Raw genomic sequence first — 19795 nt, 5'->3', positions numbered from 1 at the left:
TACAGAACAAGGTATAGTTTTATCCCATAAATCTCACATAAACCATTCTGCTCTTTTACATCTTCATGCAAACATCATTTAATTTGTTTAGTAGGATTTCCTGTGCGTCTGGTCCCCAATGTGAGCACATTAAGCACCACAAGGAGCAAGCAAAACCTTACATACATACACACAACCACAAAATAATAAGTCAGTTTGACATGACTGACACAGCTTGTTTGTTGGTTTGTTTTTCTTTGTTGATGTTACTAAATTTCGTATGTATGTCTATTCATCAACTCCCTCCTGAATTTGTCAAACACATGATTCAGCAAACACTGGTAAACCTGTCAAACAGTCTGCCAATGAAGCGATTTTTCGCTATTGTGTTTGAAGTACAGTATGTGTGCGAAACGCCGTGCATCTGTAATGCAAAAAGAGATGTCCAAATCTGTCTTTGGCAGCATTTGTAAAACAGCTCTAAAGTGTCTGTTAGACACAGAGAAAGTGGGTGTGTGTATGTTAAACTGTGACAGTGAGTGTGAGGCTTACTCTCCCAGGGTGCTGAACGTTTTGTTTCTGGCATGGATCTTACTGCCCAAGCTGGCTTGCTACTATATAACAGACAGTCTGGGTAAATGACTGTCTGTGGTTTCTTCTGTGTTATGTGTGTGTGTGTCTCAGGCCACAGTCATTAGGCCCGTCGGCTTCAGGCCGAGGTGAAGCGTACTGCCGATTTCCTTGTTCACCAACCTTCTCCTTCACAGTCCACTGAGAACTGATCCATTATCTACAGCTGTGAGCCAATCACACCTACAGCAATCTAGCAACAGGTCACACACACACATACACACAGATCCTCACACAGACGCACTAAAACCTTTTCTCATTCACAACACGTTTGCGCGGCAATCTGCCTGACACATGAACTACAGAACAGAGGGTCACAATTTTTCATTTACGTTGCTTCTTTTGCACTGCAAACACACACTGAAAAAATGTATATTTCTAATCTGCATATCTGTCTCTGTAAATTAAACAAATAATTACATTTACATATTTATAAATGAATGATGATATTATACAAATTCGTCTTTGATTTTGTTTATATTTGGTCAATAAATCACACTTGAAAATATAAGTTTAAGCAGGGAGAGGGTTTGAGGTCTCATTGTTACTTAAAGGGATAGCTCACCCAAAAATTTGAATTCTGTCATCATTTACTTACCTGCTTGTCATTTCAAACCTGTATAACTATCTAAAGAAGAACACAAAAGAAGATATTTTCAAGAACTGGCAACTAAACACCGGCGGGACCCATTCACTTGCACTGGTTTTGAGTCAATACAATAGAAGTGAATAGGTACCGACGTTGTTTGGTTACCAACATTCTTCAAAATATCTTCTTTTGTGTTCTGGAGAGAATACATCAATGTCATACAGGTTTGAAATAAGTGTTCTAAATGAGTGTAAATAAACACACTATCGATAATTGAGGCTTTTAATATCATATACCCCTAATTTATAAGGGGGTGGGTAACATTCGATTTCATGCATTCTGACTTCTTTACACTGTTAAACTTGTTCACACCTCTGGCTTCTCATGTTTAACATGGTCAACTTGTCAAAAAACGAGAGTCCCGATCGTGGTCCTTTCCGGATCCTACCCCCTCTCTCACCCACTTTGTTTCCTGTCCTCTCACTGTTACTGAACAAATAAAGGCAGAAACTGCAAAATAAATCTTAAAACAAACGAGTTGGATGTATGACGTAGTATTTCTGTGCTCGATACACTGCCAGGGTTTGTAGGTTTCGGAAAGGTTTTTCCACTTGAATTTCCGTTACGCAACAAGGGTTCTTAGTCCCTTATTGGACAATTCTCCAGGAAAAGCATACGCACATGTCAACCAGCGAGAGCGAGAGAAAGAACACGCTCATCAATGTGCTTCATTCTGGTTATGGAAATTCAGCTGTGTTTGTTCATTCATGGCATTTCAGTGATTAATGTTGTATATTCGGTAGATATAACGCTGGATTTGCAGATTGTTTGAAACTGATAGATGGAGCTTCTCCAGTGCTAAAAGATGCCGGACATGAACCGCACGTGGTAAGTGACACTGAGTCAAATGTCTGTGTTTCGTTGGCAATCGGTGTGTACGTGCATATTGTAAACAACACAAACTTATTGTGAATCAACAGTTATGCAGGGATAATGCGATGATGTAAGTGCTTGTGCCTTAGTAAGTGCCCCCTGCATGCCTCCAGGAGCTTGACTGTTTTCGGAAATTATCGTACAGCTGTATCTGTCTTTTATAAATGTGATCAAGCTAAATACTCTTTGAAGATATGAAGTATGCAATACTACTCTATAGGTACAGATTAATATGAGATTACATCCGCTTTCATTTCCAGTCCATGTCTCTGAAAAACCTCCTTTATTTCTTTCTTAATTTCTACAGTAACAGCCATTTTCATGGATTCAACTCAAACACGACGCTGACATGCTGTAATATGCATAAGGGGTGACTGTAATTAAGAAAAAACAGCGAGTTGATTTTAATTTGGACTCAAAATCACTCCAAATGATTTTCTGCACGTCTCTCTCTCTTTTCCCACGATCCCACTGTTATTTCCCACCAGAATGAATGTGTAGGCTTGCCTTCTCTCCCTCGGCCCATCCCACACACTCCTGTTTAGCTGCCCTCTCTCTCTGCCTCCTGGAGTACATTCAATTTTAATTTCAAAACTGCTGCCATATTGTGAGGCTGGCTTGCGCCTCAGTCTAGTATAGAATTCCATTAACCCACTCCCTACTGTTCGGATGCCACACTGTCCCTGCAGAAAAACACACGGCCAGGTCGAGTCCGCTGCCCAGACCTTGGCCTCATTCCCACATCTCTCAATATATACATGACTTGCTCTTTCCCAAGTCGCAATCAACTATCCCATTCCTCTCTGTCTCTGAAGGTTGTGGGTCTGTAGCTTTGTGGGCAAGGAGATGCGGCCTCCAGGGGGAAAACCCATCCGAGACGCTGTCCCTCCCCATCAAAACCACAAGCTGAGTGGCAGCATTGATCTCTCCTTACACACACACATTCTTAGTCAAGCACGCGCGCAAGACGCTCTCCGCCACCTCCTCTAAAATCGATCGTGAGGCGTGAGCAAGCGATTAGCTCCGTATCCAGCTGAGATCCTCATCACGCCGCTGAGACAGTGTTTCTTTTGTAAAAGACAAACATCTCAGACTTCTGCCTGGCACCCACACGGATACACACAGCATTACACGTTCTGTCCGACCCAGTGGCAACTTTTATTTGTCTGATCCAGAACGGACAGGATTGATGTGAGAGAGAGAGAGGGAGAGAGAGAGAGAGAGAATTGGGTGGTGAATAAAAGGGAAAAGAGACAAATGCTAATGTGGGTAGATTTCCACTGAGCTGAATGCATCGCATTCAACGCGCCTCACTGCACACAAATACCGTCATTTCTGCACAGCAGTGTGGAGGGTGGAGCGAGGGAGAGAAAGAAAAAATGAAGAAAAGGAGAGAGAAGTTGTGGAATTAATTTCTTCATAGTGGTAAATATAAGTCGAGGAACACTTATATTAAACAACATATAACACAGTTGCACTTACTACGTTATCCCATTTGGTTATAAAATTTGACATTTGAAAACGAACCTTGTCATGATATAAAAGGTCATACTAAAAATAAGAGTCATGTCATTGGCCCTTGAGCAACTCGAGTCCATAAGAACATGCGTGTATCTGTATGAAAAAAACGAGCTTATCCAAAATGGGTGCGAGACAATGAGTCATTTCCCCATCTCTGTTTTCATGCTGAGCCAAATCTGGCTGCAGCTCACGACATAGGAACAAAAGTTGAAGTGAGGGTACAGCTCTGAGCGTTGTGTGATGTGGGTGTTCTGGCCCTAGAGCGGATGAACACGAGAGAACGGACCTGATACTGACACGCATCCTGCGGGAGGCCTGCCAGTCACTCCCTGTCTTTGTCTGTGTGTGCGTGCGTGAGACGGACCAGTGCTGGCAGAACCAGCCCCAATGGGCTCGATATGTACAACACCAAGCCAGTCCTTCACCTGCCCCCTCTGTCTTCTAAAAGAGACCTGCCCTGACCCCAACCTCCCAGAGAGAGAGAGAGAGAGAGAGAGAGAGAGAGAGAGAGAGAGAGAGAGAGAGAGAGAGAGAGAGAGAGAGAGAGAGAGAGTGAGAGTGAGAGTGAGTGAGTGAGAGAGAGAGAGTGAGAGTGAGTGAAATGAACCAGATCACAGCTTTTACTTGCTACCCCCACCCTGGTACTTTCGAATAAAGCCTAAATATTGTTTCCATTACATCCTCTCAAAGCATGCTGGGAATGCAGGTCATTCATCTTTAGCCAGCAACAACAACAGAACAACACCGATCTGAGAGAAACACCAGCTGTGATGCTAATCTTTGAGAGAATGAGTCAATGTGTATCACCATTTCAGAGAGAAAGGGAGAGAGAGTAAAAGGAAAATGAAAGAAAACAAAAGTAAACAGATAAGTTAAGGAGTTTTCCTTTTTGTTGTGAAATGGCAGCTCATCAGATGAGCTACAGATTGACCATTTCTCACGTTTTGCATTATGCATCACACTAGCGGAGCAAACTCCCTAACACACACACGCGTGCGCGCGCGTATACGGCAGTCCGAGTAGTGCTAAGCCTCACATCGGGGTGTTCATAACTGCTCTGGGCCCACAGTTGGGTCAGCACGCGGGACCATTTGAATTATGCAAAGACCTGCACAAGCTTTGCATGATGAAACACTACCGCACACACAAAGTGTGTGACGCTGGGGAAAACTTGGCCTTGGTGTGCACTCAGACATTTGGATTTATTTTGAAAATGAACATTTTAAGTAAACTCGAGTAGTGACTTCCCATGCACAAATTGTGCACACAATCACATTCTACACAAATAAGATATACAGACCAACAAGCACAAACTGAATGTCAGGACACTGCAAATATCAATTTAGTGTGAAACATGTGTGAACTACTAAACACACTCGTAGACACAGAAGAGAAGGATGGGGGCTTTAAATGTGCCTCAATCAATCAGTAGGGAAAAAGCCAGTGGATAAGAGGCTGCGGGCCGGTACCTGTCAGTCAGCTCTATTCTGTATTCACACTGGTAAGTGCAGAGCAGAATGCAGGTTGACATGAGTGTGATTACTTTGTGAGGATGCTGGGATTTGGCACTGTGTTATTTATGCCAGATTTGACAGTGAGTGATATATGCTTCATGCACAAAGACCTGTTTCTCTGTCTTATCTTTGTCCTGCATGCTCTCTCACCACTGACCCTATTAACTTTCTAATGCAAATTCCTGGTCAATTTGTGCACAATAATTGTGCGTGTCATTCTAAATAAAATCTTGGGTAACACATGACAATAAGGTTGTATTTGTTGGCAGACGCAAATGCATTAGCTTACATAACTAACAATAAGCAATAGTTTTTAAGCATTTCAACATTTTTGTGTAGTTCAACCAAAAGTAAAAATTCTGTCATCATTTACTCACACTCATCATTAGAAAATATACAAAAGAAGATATTTTGAAGAAGTACAACTGGCGGTACCCATTGATTTGTATTGGTTTTATGCCCATACAATAGAAGTGAATTGGTAACGCTATTCCTTAACATTTCTTCTTTTGTGTTCTGAAGAAGATAGAAAATCATACAGGTTTGAAAGTGGTGAGTAAAAGATGACAGAATTTTCATCACATTAATGCCGATATAATTGTTCATGTTTGTTCATAGTACATTAACTAATGTAAACAGTTTCAACTTTTGATTATGAAAATGTAGCAGAAAAGGCTCAAATTAACATGAAATAAGTTTAATAAATGCTTTAGCAGTATTGTTCACTGTTAGTTCATGTTGACTAATGCATTAACTTATTTGAAGACCTTAAACCTTATTGTAAAGTGTTATCAAATATTTTACTGTTTTACCTTTGAAATATTAAAACAATATACCTGTATATACATACAATCTCACACCACAAACGCAAATGCATCATGTTTCTCATCAAAGCTCATGTGATGTGCCTTGTGTGTTGTACCACCTCGAATTTCAACTTTTTTAAAATCTTCAGCTATTGTAGGTACTCACTCTGTGGCGTGTCTGGGTCTTAATGCCCCAGGATAGTGATGGGGACACAATACTGTAAAAAAGCACTGCCTTTCAGATGAGACGTTAAACTGAGGTCCTGACTCCTTGTGGTCATTAAGAATGCCATGGCTAGAGTAGGAGCCCTTTTCAATCATGGCCTCCTAATAATTCCCACACTCTGAATTAGCTCTATATATCTCTCGCCTCTCCACCTATAGCTGGTGTGTGTTGAGCACATTGGCGCCATTGTGCTGTGGCTGCCGTTGCATCATCCAGGTGAATGCTTCACACTGGTGGTGGATGCTGCACACTGGTGGTGATTGAGGAGAGACCCCCTCATATTATTGTAAAGCACTTTGGGTGTACAGCAATACTCTATGAAGCACTAAATAAAAGCCTCACTCATATTCATACTCATGTAAATAAAAACACAGTTAAACACTGACTCACCTCAAACTTCTGTCGGAATTCCTCATTGCCTTCCTCTCCCTCAGGTGGAACAGGAACGTTAAAGTACTCGCCCTCCTCCTGACTGAGCAGCTTAAACCTGCATGTACGTATGGGTGTGAAATAAAGGAGAATTAAATGAGTAAGTATTTCGGCAGCATCACATATGGTTCAGACAGTACCACAGGCACTAAAAATCCCCCTCTGATAACAGCTCCATCTGGCCCCAATAGGAACCATACTCTGCTTGCGTGCTTTCCTGAAACTACATGTTGTGTGAATGACCTCATTAGCTCATTTTAAACCATTCAGATGCTTACAGTTCCCTCTCACCATGATTGACCTTCGCTATGATCTTGCGTGGAAACGGATCCAAGCAGTTGGAGTTGCCCTCAAACAGCTTTCAAGCGTTTGAGGGACAACGTGATACCTCGCATCGTTTTAGCCCTTCTAACATCTGTGCATCCAGATAGCAAAATCGCCTTGCTGTCTGACTATATGAGATGACCACCTCCGAGACCAAAGCTCTCAAAAAGCAACATACCAGCCACTGAAAGCACCTGGAATGCCGAAACGCAGGATTTTCACCTCCTCTACGGCTTCTGAAGTGAAAGAAGGCCCTGTTTTCAATTTGCCTGTAGTCTGAGGGTGTGTGTGTGTGTGTGTAAGACTGGCGATGAGTCATGGCTGCAGTGCTCTTCCCTTACACATCCTTCTTCCACATCTGGACCTCCAGAGGCTTTTTTGTGTGAGCATCCTCATAGAATTGCATTCCACCTTAAGTTTACAGAGAAGGGCACCCTTCATTCCAGTGAGACGGCATATGGTGTGTGTGTGTGTTGCTCGTGTAGTGAGAAAGGTGCTAAGTGGTGTGTGTTGTTGGCCCTTATCACCAGCGCAGCACAGAGTCTTTAGGCACAGAATTTGAACACCATTTACAAAACAGCAATAGCAAAATGAGTTGGGATGGGTAGGTGCAGGAAGGAGTCAGCTGTGATGTCACCGTAGGGTTTATTCTGAATATGAATTAAGTCATGCTGATGTTACTAGAAAATCTTCTACATTTTGGTTCTTTTAATAAATATACATGAGCCATTAAAGGCAGGGTGGGTGATCCTATCCATAAAATCTTTTTGGAATGTTGGTTGGAATTCTCTTTACATCCTGATAGCAATCTAGAAGTTTAAAGATCAAATAATATTTTTATAATTACATAACATCTGAGAAAGGCATGGGACCAAGAAACTATTTAAGGAAAAAACAATGTAGGGAAAAAGGTGGACAATCAGCAACAATCTAACTTTCCTGCGGAACCGACAACAAGTAAATCTACAAAACAAAAGTCCTTTTTTGAAAAAGCAGTGACGAAAACTTCACGAAAGGGGAAAACTCAAATTAACATCGGTTCAGCTTTTACGCGATGGAGACAGTTCCGGCAGGCAAAGGGTCTGAAAGACGATACCATGGTTGCTCACTTTCTTCCGGACAGGTATGTCCATTCTTCGAGGATAATTTAATTGAGTTTGTTTCTCATCCGTTTCGTGGATTTACGAAATACATTCATGTGTTTGGAGGAGGTGTGGCTTTGGATGGTGAATCGCATAGAGCAGGGCTGTCCAAAGTCGGTCCTGGAGGGCCGGTGTCCTGCAAAGTTTAGCTTCAACCCTAATCAAACACACCTGAACCAGCTAATCAAGGTCTCGGTAGGCAGACTAGAAACTTCAAGACAGGTTGTTGAGCCAAGTTAGAGCTAAACTCTGCAGGACACCGGCCCTCCAGGACCGACTTTGGACACCCCTGGCATAGAGGGTGGTATTATAGAGGGTTTCAGTGCTAGCAGGCTAAAGTTAGCAACTTTCCAAATCAACCACTCTTTCCTGCATTATCAGCTTTATAGTTGGTATATATTTGGTATTAGTCTACAAATATCTATTCTACAAATTAAGTGGTTTTCACACTATGCTGCAAATCACTTGAAAGTAATCGTAAAAAATATAGAGGTGTGACCATTGTAATAAGGTTCAATGGAAGCAAGGAGGCGGGAACCGGCGAGGTAACCAAACCTTTAATAACTAACTGAACTTCTTTTAAAACCAAACTTTGATTAAGATAAACAACAACAAAATAAAAGTAAAATGCCAACATCTCCCTCGCGGTCGACTTCCGGCCACACAAACATAATAAAACATAACGTAAATTCCACGCCTGGTCCTTTCTCGCCCTTCGCACTTGTCGCTCCTCCTTTTATGCTTCCTGAGCTCCTCCATAAGGGATGTGAGACCGGTGCACGCGCAGCTGACGTGACTGATCGTGCTGTTCCCTCACGGCTCTCGTCTCCCCCTGCTCGCCACAGCGATATTGACAATAACCATTATATTAAAAACCACGGCTATTGATATCTCTTTAACCTTACACATATACCAATATCAATTATATATATATTTATGCATATATATATATGCTATCAAAAGCAACTGTACTGCTAACTCTCTTTCTTTCAGCATCCCTTGATTAAATGGACTAAAAACTAATTTTTTTTATAAAATAACCCAATTATAATTTTTCAAGAAAACAAGCCGATAGATAATTGCGATAATATCGTCGCCTCAAACATCTTTTTTTGCTGACGATAAGGGTGATGTGAAACATTGGATATCGTAATTCTAATACCATATCGTAATAATAAAACCATAGTTTGATTACCACACATACACAAACTCCAGATCTCACCTTTTTCATAACAGCTCATTCCTTTCTTCACTTCAAGAAGCACTGATCTTAGATTCTTCCGTACAGTACGTCGCACTTTAATAAGTGATGTAGTCACTTAGAGATGAAACCTCTCCCCTTCAATCTAACACTCCTCCGCCACACTGGGAAGCTCGTAAGATCATCTCAAATGTTTAAGAATACTTGATTATTTTTTAAGTCATATTTCTGAGTCGCCTTTATTAAGTGGACCAGGAGAGGGACAGGAGCCAGGACTAAAACTCGAATCAACTGAAGCACAGTTGGACTCTGTCTTTAACACTGTCCACAGGGCTCTAAAATGTTTCTTTAGTCTAAATACACTGAGAAGATCACATGAGGTATGTTTCTCAGGTATATGTGAAAAATAGATGTAAAATGAGGAAAAAGGAAACCAAGAGAAAATTGCTTTCTTTTGAATTCCAGAGTTCTTGAGTGATGGTGGATGTGACCTTTCACATTGAAACTGTAACACTGCTGGATCTGTCACTTCACCTGCTCATTACAACACACTTGGGTTATCACAGTGGGCTCGTACAGATGCAAAAAATACGGAAGAATTATGCTGTGGGACGTGAGAGTGTGTGAGCAGAAAACAAGAGTGGAGTGCTCTTACATGAAGAGCCCTACTGCAGACAGCCTGAAGACTTCTGAAAGAGCAAGAGTCTTCAAATCCAGACGACACGACTCGAGGAGTGTTCCTGTGTCATGTGCAGGGCAGTTAAGCTGACAAGAAAAACTAGGGAGGTGTTTCGTGCTTGTGATTATAAATGTCCACAAAATACAAAACAAACTAAATATAATGAAATATGAGATGACATTTTATGTAAACAACTCATTTTTCTCAAGTAACATCGCCCAACAGCGACACCAGCACCAGCCCATGAAAATGTCTGTTTATCATTCACAACAGGTCCGCAGATCAGTCTGAATGAGATTAATTACTGTTATTAATGGGACCAAGTAAACAACTTACTCTGTCGTCACTATTCTTGGTCTCATCCTAATTGAAAAGAACTTGACTTGAAACATATAATGATCTGTAAGCCAAACGGTTTCTAGTGACCACTCAGCTGGGTTAAGTTAAAGGTGCACTGTTATCATCACACAGAGCACTTGTTGACTAATGGCCTGAAAATCACTTTTAATCATCCTTACAATGCAGTATTCATGTAAATAATATATACACAGTGTGTGTCTGTGCATGTTATTTTGGCAATAACAGCTCTAGTGCAACTTGGGTGTAAATATTAGGTAAATGTAACATTTAAAATAGAATACAAAACACAATTCTGTTCCTACAGTTAATTAAGGGTCACAAGCTCATATAATTTATATATTTTTTCCAAAATTTTATAATAATGATAAACTCATCAGAAAAATTAACTTTTTCCAACCAGCATCTTTAGGTCTTACCCTGTGATGCTTTTTAAACCGTATTGAAGAAGTTTCCATCTGGGCTCTTATTTGCTGCTTCTTCATTGTTATTTGGTCATTCATTTTGAAAACAACTTTAATTGAAACGTTTGATCTGTCAGAAATTAAATGAATGTGTTAGCATGTTTTAGTTTTTAAGAGCTTGTCTGTTTGGGTCTCAAAGATGCTCATCTCATACAACAGAAAGCTGATTTTACATAAAATCTGTGTAAACATCTGAATGGAATTAAAACATGAATTTACATTCAACATTAAAAAAACTGCAGGCCTGCTCACCATCCATCCACTCCTTGCTTCAGAAGCTCAGAGATGCCAAAAGACAGAGAGCCCATGAAGTCATTCCGGCTGGTCAAATCCCAGTCCCAGATCTCCACAGACAGTCTGCGGTCTTTGTCAGACTCCTTCAGATTACTGTAAGACAAAAAGCGATTGAGGGAGGAGGACAGAGACAAAGAAAGCAACAATTTGATTCTCCATCTACCAGACAAACATTGAAAAACGTGGGTGGGCCGAGGCTCTGGAACAGACAGAAAACGTCCTTACAATGTGAAGGTCTCATTCCACGTGGGATTCAGACAGCATTTGATGGTCTTGGTCTTCTGTTTGCTCTCACTCTTGGGGTCAGGGATGAGTTTTAGTTTTACATAGGGATCAGACAGACCATTGGGGTCCATGGGTACCAGGTTCTTTGCCTCTTTAACTACAATGGAAATATGAACAGAAATGTACAGTAAGGATAAAGTTGAAAAAAGTGAGGTTTGTGAAAGGTTATGACAAACAAAACACATGTACACAATGTTAGAGAAAGAGAACACTTTTCCACCATTGCAGCGAATCATTTTCGTTGCTGATTCATTCCACTCCGTGCCGATCTTTTCCACCTGGTATGTAAATGGTTTCAATTTCCACCGCAGGGCTGATAATGGCAATTTGGGAATGTAAACACAAAAGTGCCATGCGCTGCCTTGGTAAAACAAGAGACTGAGCTAAACGCCTCCATAACGCGCTTTCATTAGCACGATAAAAAATCTGTGTCTTGTCAAACCAAGCTCACGTGGAACCATACAGTAACTGTAACCGCTTCCGCACGACGGTGGAAAAGCGCTCAAAGTGTCTCTTGAATAATGTCTTAATATTTTGCTTTAATCTTTGAGGTTCAAGGCTGTCCAAATATTTTGTTTCAGAGAATAACAAGTCAAGGATTTTGAATAAGCAAATAATTTTGCAGGCTTTTAGTAAAGGCTTTAGAGATGAACACATTGGTGATCATGCGGGGCTTTGAATGCACACCGAGTATCCCAGTAATTGGGGTTGACCTCAGCACTTGACCAGCGCAACAATTAATGCAAGGAGGCTGCTGTGGTCCTGAGATTTGTGGCTAGTGTAATTTCCATAATGAGGGGTGTGTGAAGGTAGGCTTAGCTGTTCATTAAGACAGCAGCGTACTGCGGCACAAAGTGAGCGACACCGAATTTTGCGTGAACTGCTGTGCTCACAAAGCATGATTTATTTCAGCAGCTAATAAATGTTATGCACAACATGTTCGTTCGCAAACCCCTCCACACAAAGCAATTAAGAAAGCCAGATCACTGACCATGCAAGATTATTTGCATGACGATATCAAATGCTTTTACCCACGGACACACTCGGTTTTGTGGCTCACACGTAATTTGAGAGATGTAGGATATTCTAATTACGATGTTAACAGACTGATTTAAAAAATACTGATCTCATTAACATAGCACAGTTGATCATCCTCACAGTTTAAGATGTTAAAGGCTGTGGTAATGGGATTCATGTGGGTTTCTGCAAATATTGAAGCTGCACTGCCCTCTCTGGGTGAAATGCGGCACTGCAACTGAGTGCCAGGAGGTAATTTACACTAAATAAGCATTTTGGGCCTTTTTTGAGAATGCCTTGTTCAAAACGCAAAATAGACTTAAAATGCCCATGCTAGACGATCTGATACTTGAGAATTGCCATAAGGAGTTCACATGAAAATGTATTTATTTAAAGCCTATTTAGCAAAACAAAGCAATAAATGTGAGAAATTCATATATGGTAACATAATTATCATGCTTTCGTTTGTGTTCAGCTTAGGAAAGCAAGTCACATTTATCTAGAATGCCAAGAAGGTGAGTAAACTTTGAGAGTTTTTTCATTTTCAGGTAATTTACTGCTTTGATGCAAATTACGTGTCACATAAAGGAAAAGTTTATCACAAACTATTTCTTTAAATGAGCCTTATGTATAGCGTATGTACAGGAAATGGTACGGAGCGTGATCGGTATCAAACACACCCCATTGTGGGAGTAGCTCGTAATATAGACATATTATGTGACTGCTCTACTAGAGACCTGACTGGTTTTACGGTTGAAATACGTCAATCTTAAACAAAGTACTGAACATGTATGCGCTCCTGTGGTCAAAAATTCAGGTAGAAACAACCATTCAGGAGAAGAGCCGCAGATATTATTGGTCAATTCATTAACTTTAAGTGACAGGACTCTGAGGTGCACATAAGGAGATGCCCTCATTCATCTTATCGAACACTCAGCACATCTGCACTGCTGTTGCGTGACATTAAATTATAAAGGACAGCGTGATGGATTGAAAATGTATTTTACGTTCAGGGCTGCTGGCACAAACTGTGCCTCAGCTCATTAGCTGCTAGCGAGACTGTTATTTCATTCTATGGGACATTCTGTGTGAGTAGAGGCTCTTGAAAAAAACATCCCAGTACTGAGAATGAGAAAAGGATGAACGGCTGAATGTGGAGCAGCGTGTCCAGAATAAAATCACATGAAATACACATACCTACTGCTTCACTCATTAAGGGTTAACTCACTAAAGCCATGAACTGTGCTTGAAATCATTTTCTCTGTTGGTTTGTATACGAAATATCATTTTATTGAGTTATCGAATTTTGAACAGGACAAAATGGATTAAATTTTTCCGAGTATCAATTACAACCTAGCACTTGTTTACCATACAGTATAAAGAAACTCCACCCTTTAATAGTTTACCAAATAGTAAATTAAATTAAACTATAATAATAATAAATGCGGATTTACAGAGAATTAAAATCAAAACCCTATACTTATTTAGCCTAATCCAAATCAAATTTAATTAAAAATAAATAATTATGCAACCTATGTATAATGTAATAGTTCCTAGTGACCGCAGGATTTGCTTCACTGGTGAGTTGCAGCTTTATGAAAAGAATAAAAATAACGCCCTCTGCTGGACACTCTAACGATCACCACTCTTGATCTGTTCTGGCATAAGTTCTGGCATAACATAAGATGTGGCTGATGTATTAAACCGAGGATGATTGTGTTTTGGAGACCTGTCTGTGCTGATGCCAAGGAGAGACAGGAAGACTAACTATGTGTTGTCATAGAGACATGTAATGTAATACACGTTTGAGTAATCCTAGAATAAGCACCATTTCACTCCATCACCGTCTACATGCTCCGCTTAGACATCAGAGGTCTTCTGTTTTTCTATATTCCAGGAAATAAAATGTTTCCTCCCAATAGTGTTCTTTTCGATTTTGCATATAAGACCGAAAATATTCTACCATCTGGTCCTCTTAAACATTAATTATTTTTCAGCAACAATTATTAACAGTGACAACCATTACGCATAATCTGAAAAGTGTAACAGTCAAGGTTTATTAAAATTAACATTTTAGATTCATTAACATTCGACTACATTTTATGCATTAATGGAAAAGGTGACAAACCCATTGTACCCGGTAATTCAAACCCTTGAACTTTGTGCTGCAAATGTTTTACCAGGTGGAGCTACAGGAACAAGACTCAATACATGTATTTTGATACAATTGTAGTAGTATTCAAAATTTGGATGCATTTTAAAATGGAAAAATGCCTCGATGACTTAATCTTTGGCATTTATGCATGCCATGACACATGAAGCTGTGATGCTAATAGAAAAATTGCTATGTACTGTTATTATGTGTTAAAGGCGTAATGATGTGTCACAAATATCTTCTCCTGTGCTCAATGAAAATTAACATAATTTTACAGTATCATAAGTACGGCATCTTTAAATGCAGCACCTGACATTTCCAGCTTTCTAGTTCACCACTAGGAGGAATCAGACACCAGGAAATAACCCACAAGCACCTTAAACTTAATCTACTCAAATAAAGTGTGCCTAATACGTACATGTAGATTATTAGATTAGTCATTTTCTGTCCCTCTTCAAGGGTGTAATAGAGGTATGGATGTAGTACTGAGAGTTCCACGATGAAGTGTTTATTTGCATGCACATGTGTGCAGCAGGGATGTGTACAAGTGAGCAGCAGTGACTCACCGCTGACGGTGAGCACGTTGTTCTTGATCTCTGCAGTGATTTGGATGCGGCCCCTCCTCTCTGTGTGGTCAGTCCCACACAGACTCGGCACGTTGGCAACGCAGCGCTTATGAATGTTCATCATGCAGTCTGGATAAAGGAAGAGAGAAAGCACGAGAGTTGTTATACCCCAAATTGCATGCACAGACACACACTGTGTATATATTATTTACATGAATACTGCATTGCAAGGATGATTTATAAATCTTTGAAATAATTTTGTAAAGGCAATCCCAGAATGCATTGTGGCGAGTTGTCAGAAAATGCTTCTACAAGATGGAGTCAAACATAGCAGGCATACTGCTATTTAATTACATTGAGAAAAATGATCTTATTAAAAACTGACTGCACAATATGCTTATTTGAGCATTGTCATTACCTTAGCACCTACTGTAACAGTCAGACTCTTTCCTTCAGTTTGTGAGCATTAGTCAAGTTATTAGACTGTGAAACAAGCATACACGCAAACCTCCCGAAGACACTTTTGTACACACACAAACATACACCCACTCTAATCCCTCATGTGTGGCCGCACTTCTCCACAGTTCAGTTAGAAGTGTGGCAGCGCGGGAGCCGGAGCTGCAGTCTAAACACTGCTGAGGGCTCCGGAGAAGATGACTCGTGCACTGAAAACCAAACAAAGGTAATTATAGCTCTGCCAGTCTGCAACCATAACAACTTTGTGTCAGGTTTCAGGTAAAGACACTGAGCAGCACAGCAAACAGCCCTCATCTCTACAACACCTGTCAGAGTGTCTGTCTGTCATACAATGTTATGCAATGAGCCACTCTACTGTTAAATATGCTGTTATGCCAATTAATAATTGTTAACCAAACAGTCTAGTTTTGTGGAGGTGGACATTTCTGCCCCCGGGGCTCGGACAGCTGCTGAATGTGAAGCATTTTTAATGTTTTATGTGTTGGACACTAGATAAGAGGCCGGCTATGGTGAGATGGAAAATCTCTTTTCAGGCAGGTGTTTTGTGAATGAAGCTTTATACTGTACAAGTTGGTTATGTGAGGAGTATATTGAGCCATCAGAGATAGAAAATACACAAAGATCAGCAATTCATTATACTGCAGAGATATCTCGCACTCTGATGTCAGGTTTGTCCATTTTACCAAAGATTGATAGCATCGGAAACATATGATTATTGAACAGTACAATAAAAAGTGAGAAGTTTTAAATAGTTAGATTTTGATTCCTAGGGGTTGCTCCTCCGTGAGAGATGCGAGAGGGGCTCTCGTCCCGCCCTGCGCACCACATAATGGTTTTGAAGGTGTTTGCTAGGGTTTATTTAGGATGGTGCTATTGGAAGCATTCCAGTGAAAGTCACTATTAGGAAATTTAGTCTGCTATAGCAGTGGTTCTCAAACGTTTTGATGTAAACGTTTGTTTAACTCTGTGTGTCTGAATAAAACTTTAAAAGAGAGGATACCCACGGTCACATCTCATGCCCTGATGGAGGAGTCCGTACAGCAGAGAGCCGCAGTGGTCACAGAAGGTAGGGCTGGAGTACGTGTGGACTTTGAACTTGTGCTTACTTCGTGGATCCTTCAGAGAAAAAACAGAAAAAAGGAACCCATCAGCTTTGTATGCAAAAATAAGCAGTGGCAAACAAATAGGGAATTAAGGTGTTAAATATCACTACTGTACAAAGAGAGAAAACTGTTTTGAAGGAAGTACATTTGAGACAGGAGAAATTACGGTAATGTCAAACGGGTATTTTATACAGTATGTTAAAAGCAAAAGTGTGACAGAGAGAAGTTGGTGATTCAAGCTTACAATATTCACCACGAAGTAATAATTAGAAAAGATCAGAATGCACAAAACAAATCCATGTCTATAAAAACCGAATAGACTGGCACAGCATCAGCATTTCATAGTGTACATGACAGCTGTGCAAGAAGAAAAAAATTGATATTTACTATACACTATCTCCATCTGTTCTAGGCCTATAGACTTAGCTCCAAGCAAAACAAACCTGGCCAGCTCTTCACACATTCAAATATTTACATGAAACGCTTCTGGAAGATGTTCTTATCTAAGGTGACTGAAACTATATACAATACTAGTTTGCGTGTTAACTGGGAATCAATCCATGATCTTTGGCTTGCTTATGCCATGGTCCACCTGATAAGCTACGGGACCCTTGTGCTTAGTTTAAGAAGAGATTGTCTTAGTCATGGTAAGTTTGAATAATGTTAAACTGTCTGTTTTAATAAATGAAAGTTTGGTTCATAGCTCAAAACCTTCATGGAAAACCACATGTGGTCTTTTCATTTACTGTACAAAAAATTATAGGTATATAAACTATTTTCTGTGCAATTTCAGACCAAATCAATAAACATTATGAACCTATGTGTCAAATGTGACCCTGCCTATGTAGTAAACCAGGCTAAAGTTTCGCAATCAAATTATGAGAAAACAAGCATCAAAGTTTGATTTCAACACTTAATTTCACTATTATTTCATTCTCTGACATGGCCTTACTCGGTCAATATCAAAGATATCAAGGTTATATTTTCACAGAATGGTTTTCACATTATGTAAGATGATTTTAAGTAGAAAACTGCATTTTCAGGTGGGGGGTTACAAATGTCAACAAAATGTAGAAAATACCAAAATATAACAACTATTTATCTGCATCGCTCCGCCCCACTGACACCTGAGCAACACAAGAGCACCAGTTCAGCAGGGCACCGCCAGTCAACTGAAACGCTGGCACACTGAAGATCTCTTTCTGGCTGCCTCCCCCCAAAGCTCTATATCCATTATTAATATCAAGCAGGGGCTCTTTCATGGCTCCCTATTCATAAGAATCTCTTTTAATATTCACCCTCTGAATAGAGCTCATAACAGTGATGACACCCGCACACAAAAGAGAGCAGTTTCAGTGTGGCTTCTGGCCCAGGCACACGCACCGGAGATTCTGCACCACACACATCGTTCACAGGACTGTATTACATACGCTTACAGTAGAAGAGAATATGGAATGAGAAGGTCAGAGTCCATTTAAAGAGGCTGCCCTTGCATCCAAGAGCACACTGTGGAGGGAAGCGGTGGTGATAATAATGCTCTCGGCATGATGGAGAGAAGGAGTAGGTGGATGAGGCAAGGGAGAGAGTGTGTGTGTGGGGGTATGGCTATATAGTCCAAACCACAATACTGAATGGCTTCACATTACCTGCACACATTCACTTCATCTTTAATTAGATGTCTGAGATGAAGTCAGGCTCAAACAGTCGCACAACCAGGGCTTAATTTGTGTTGGAACAAGTAGGATCCGGTGGTGAGGCCGAAAAAATGACACATGCCAAATTATAACTCCCCCATTCCCCGCTAACATTAGGTGTGAGGGAGGGGTTAGGATTAGCGAATCCCCCGGCAGTTTCAATGAGGAGCGTTGGAATCTGAGTCAAAATTCACCTGCACCTCATTTGGCAGATCCCGCTCCTCAAAGCACTAATGGGAAATGTTTGTGCTGACCTGTTGCAAAAAATAGATTTCATTAAAAAGAACGTGTAATAATTACAGTGGCAATAACAATTTTATTTTGATAATGAACAGGCAAGTTTGTGAGGCTGGAATATTGCGTGTGCGCATGAGGCGCCGGCCCGCCTCCACACCTAATGCTAACCCTAACATTCATAGGGCAAATGCTAACTTACATCTTTTCCTTAAACCATCGACCCATTTTTCAAGTCTCGCGACCCATGGTTTGAAAACGAATACATAGCCTATAAACATTGATGTACTTCTGAAATGTGGGTAGTGGTTTTCTAACACTTATGCATTATATCGAAGGGAACTTGTCATGATTGACACTTCAGAGAGAGATATTTGTGTTGTTGGACAAAGTTTTATTAAATGCGATGATGAGATGCAGAAGAACTGATGAAATATGCTTATTAAATGCATCCGTTTACCGTTATTTAAGTTTAACATTAAACTACTGAATTCTACACACATTTTGAGCGCTGTTTTTGCTGTTTTACATGCACAAATATTCACTGCATAATCATTTTGACAACTGTTTCCATCACCACTACAGAAGCAATCTCTTGTAGCACAGAGAACAATACGAACATGTGACTATGATGAGGGATGGCAAATGCAAAGTAGGTGCAGGTGTGAGGGGCTTTTATAGTCTCATCTGAATAAACAGAGGCGAATGGCACCCTGTAACACTGTTCCCTCCAGGACGAGACTAATCCACCCATAACAAGAACAAAAGACCTACTGTAATCTATTTGTATTATTTATATTATAATTCACTGTCTACTTAAACAGATGGGATACAGGGTGCAGAGCACAAACAATCAAACACTGAAATGAAATTCATTTGAACATAAGAGTGCCTGTCCAAACAGAGATGCACTTAGAGGAAAAACCAGCTGTGTCAAAATCATAGCATTATCTTTGAGAAAAAGATTCATACTAAAACACTTCCTACAGACAACACTCATTCATGACAAAACATGTTTACCAATGCCAAAATACCCAACAAGCAAACGTTTGATTTTCTAATATCATCTTAGAGACATCTACAGTTTCTGTTTTTTTTTCCGCTGCAGTAGCTTAACTAGTAGAGAATTGTGGTAACAGAGCAAAAGGTCAAGGGTTCGACCCCTAAAACACTTGT

General features: G+C 40.3%; 1 protein-coding gene across 1 annotated transcript in view; it reads right to left on the bottom strand.

Annotated features, from left to right (window-relative positions):
• The window catches only part of prkcbb (protein kinase C, beta b), a 90776-nt gene that overhangs the window by 35200 nt on the left and 35781 nt on the right, over positions 1-19795 (bottom strand). Inside the window, exons 4-8 of the mRNA XM_079457743.1 lie at positions 16593-16704; positions 15112-15240; positions 11314-11470; positions 11047-11181; positions 6589-6685 (exon numbers count right to left, since the gene is read on the bottom strand). Coding sequence (XP_079313869.1) covers positions 6589-6685; positions 11047-11181; positions 11314-11470; positions 15112-15240; positions 16593-16704 — 630 coding nt within the window. The remainder of the gene's footprint in view (positions 1-6588; positions 6686-11046; positions 11182-11313; positions 11471-15111; positions 15241-16592; positions 16705-19795) is intronic.

This window comes from Barbatula barbatula (genome assembly GCF_947034865.1).
Source record: "Barbatula barbatula genome assembly, chromosome: 5".
NCBI classification, from domain to species: domain Eukaryota; kingdom Metazoa; phylum Chordata; class Actinopteri; order Cypriniformes; family Nemacheilidae; genus Barbatula; species Barbatula barbatula.
The sequence above is the reverse complement of the archived record's forward strand: the minus strand, read 5'-3'. Positions and strand labels throughout refer to the sequence as shown.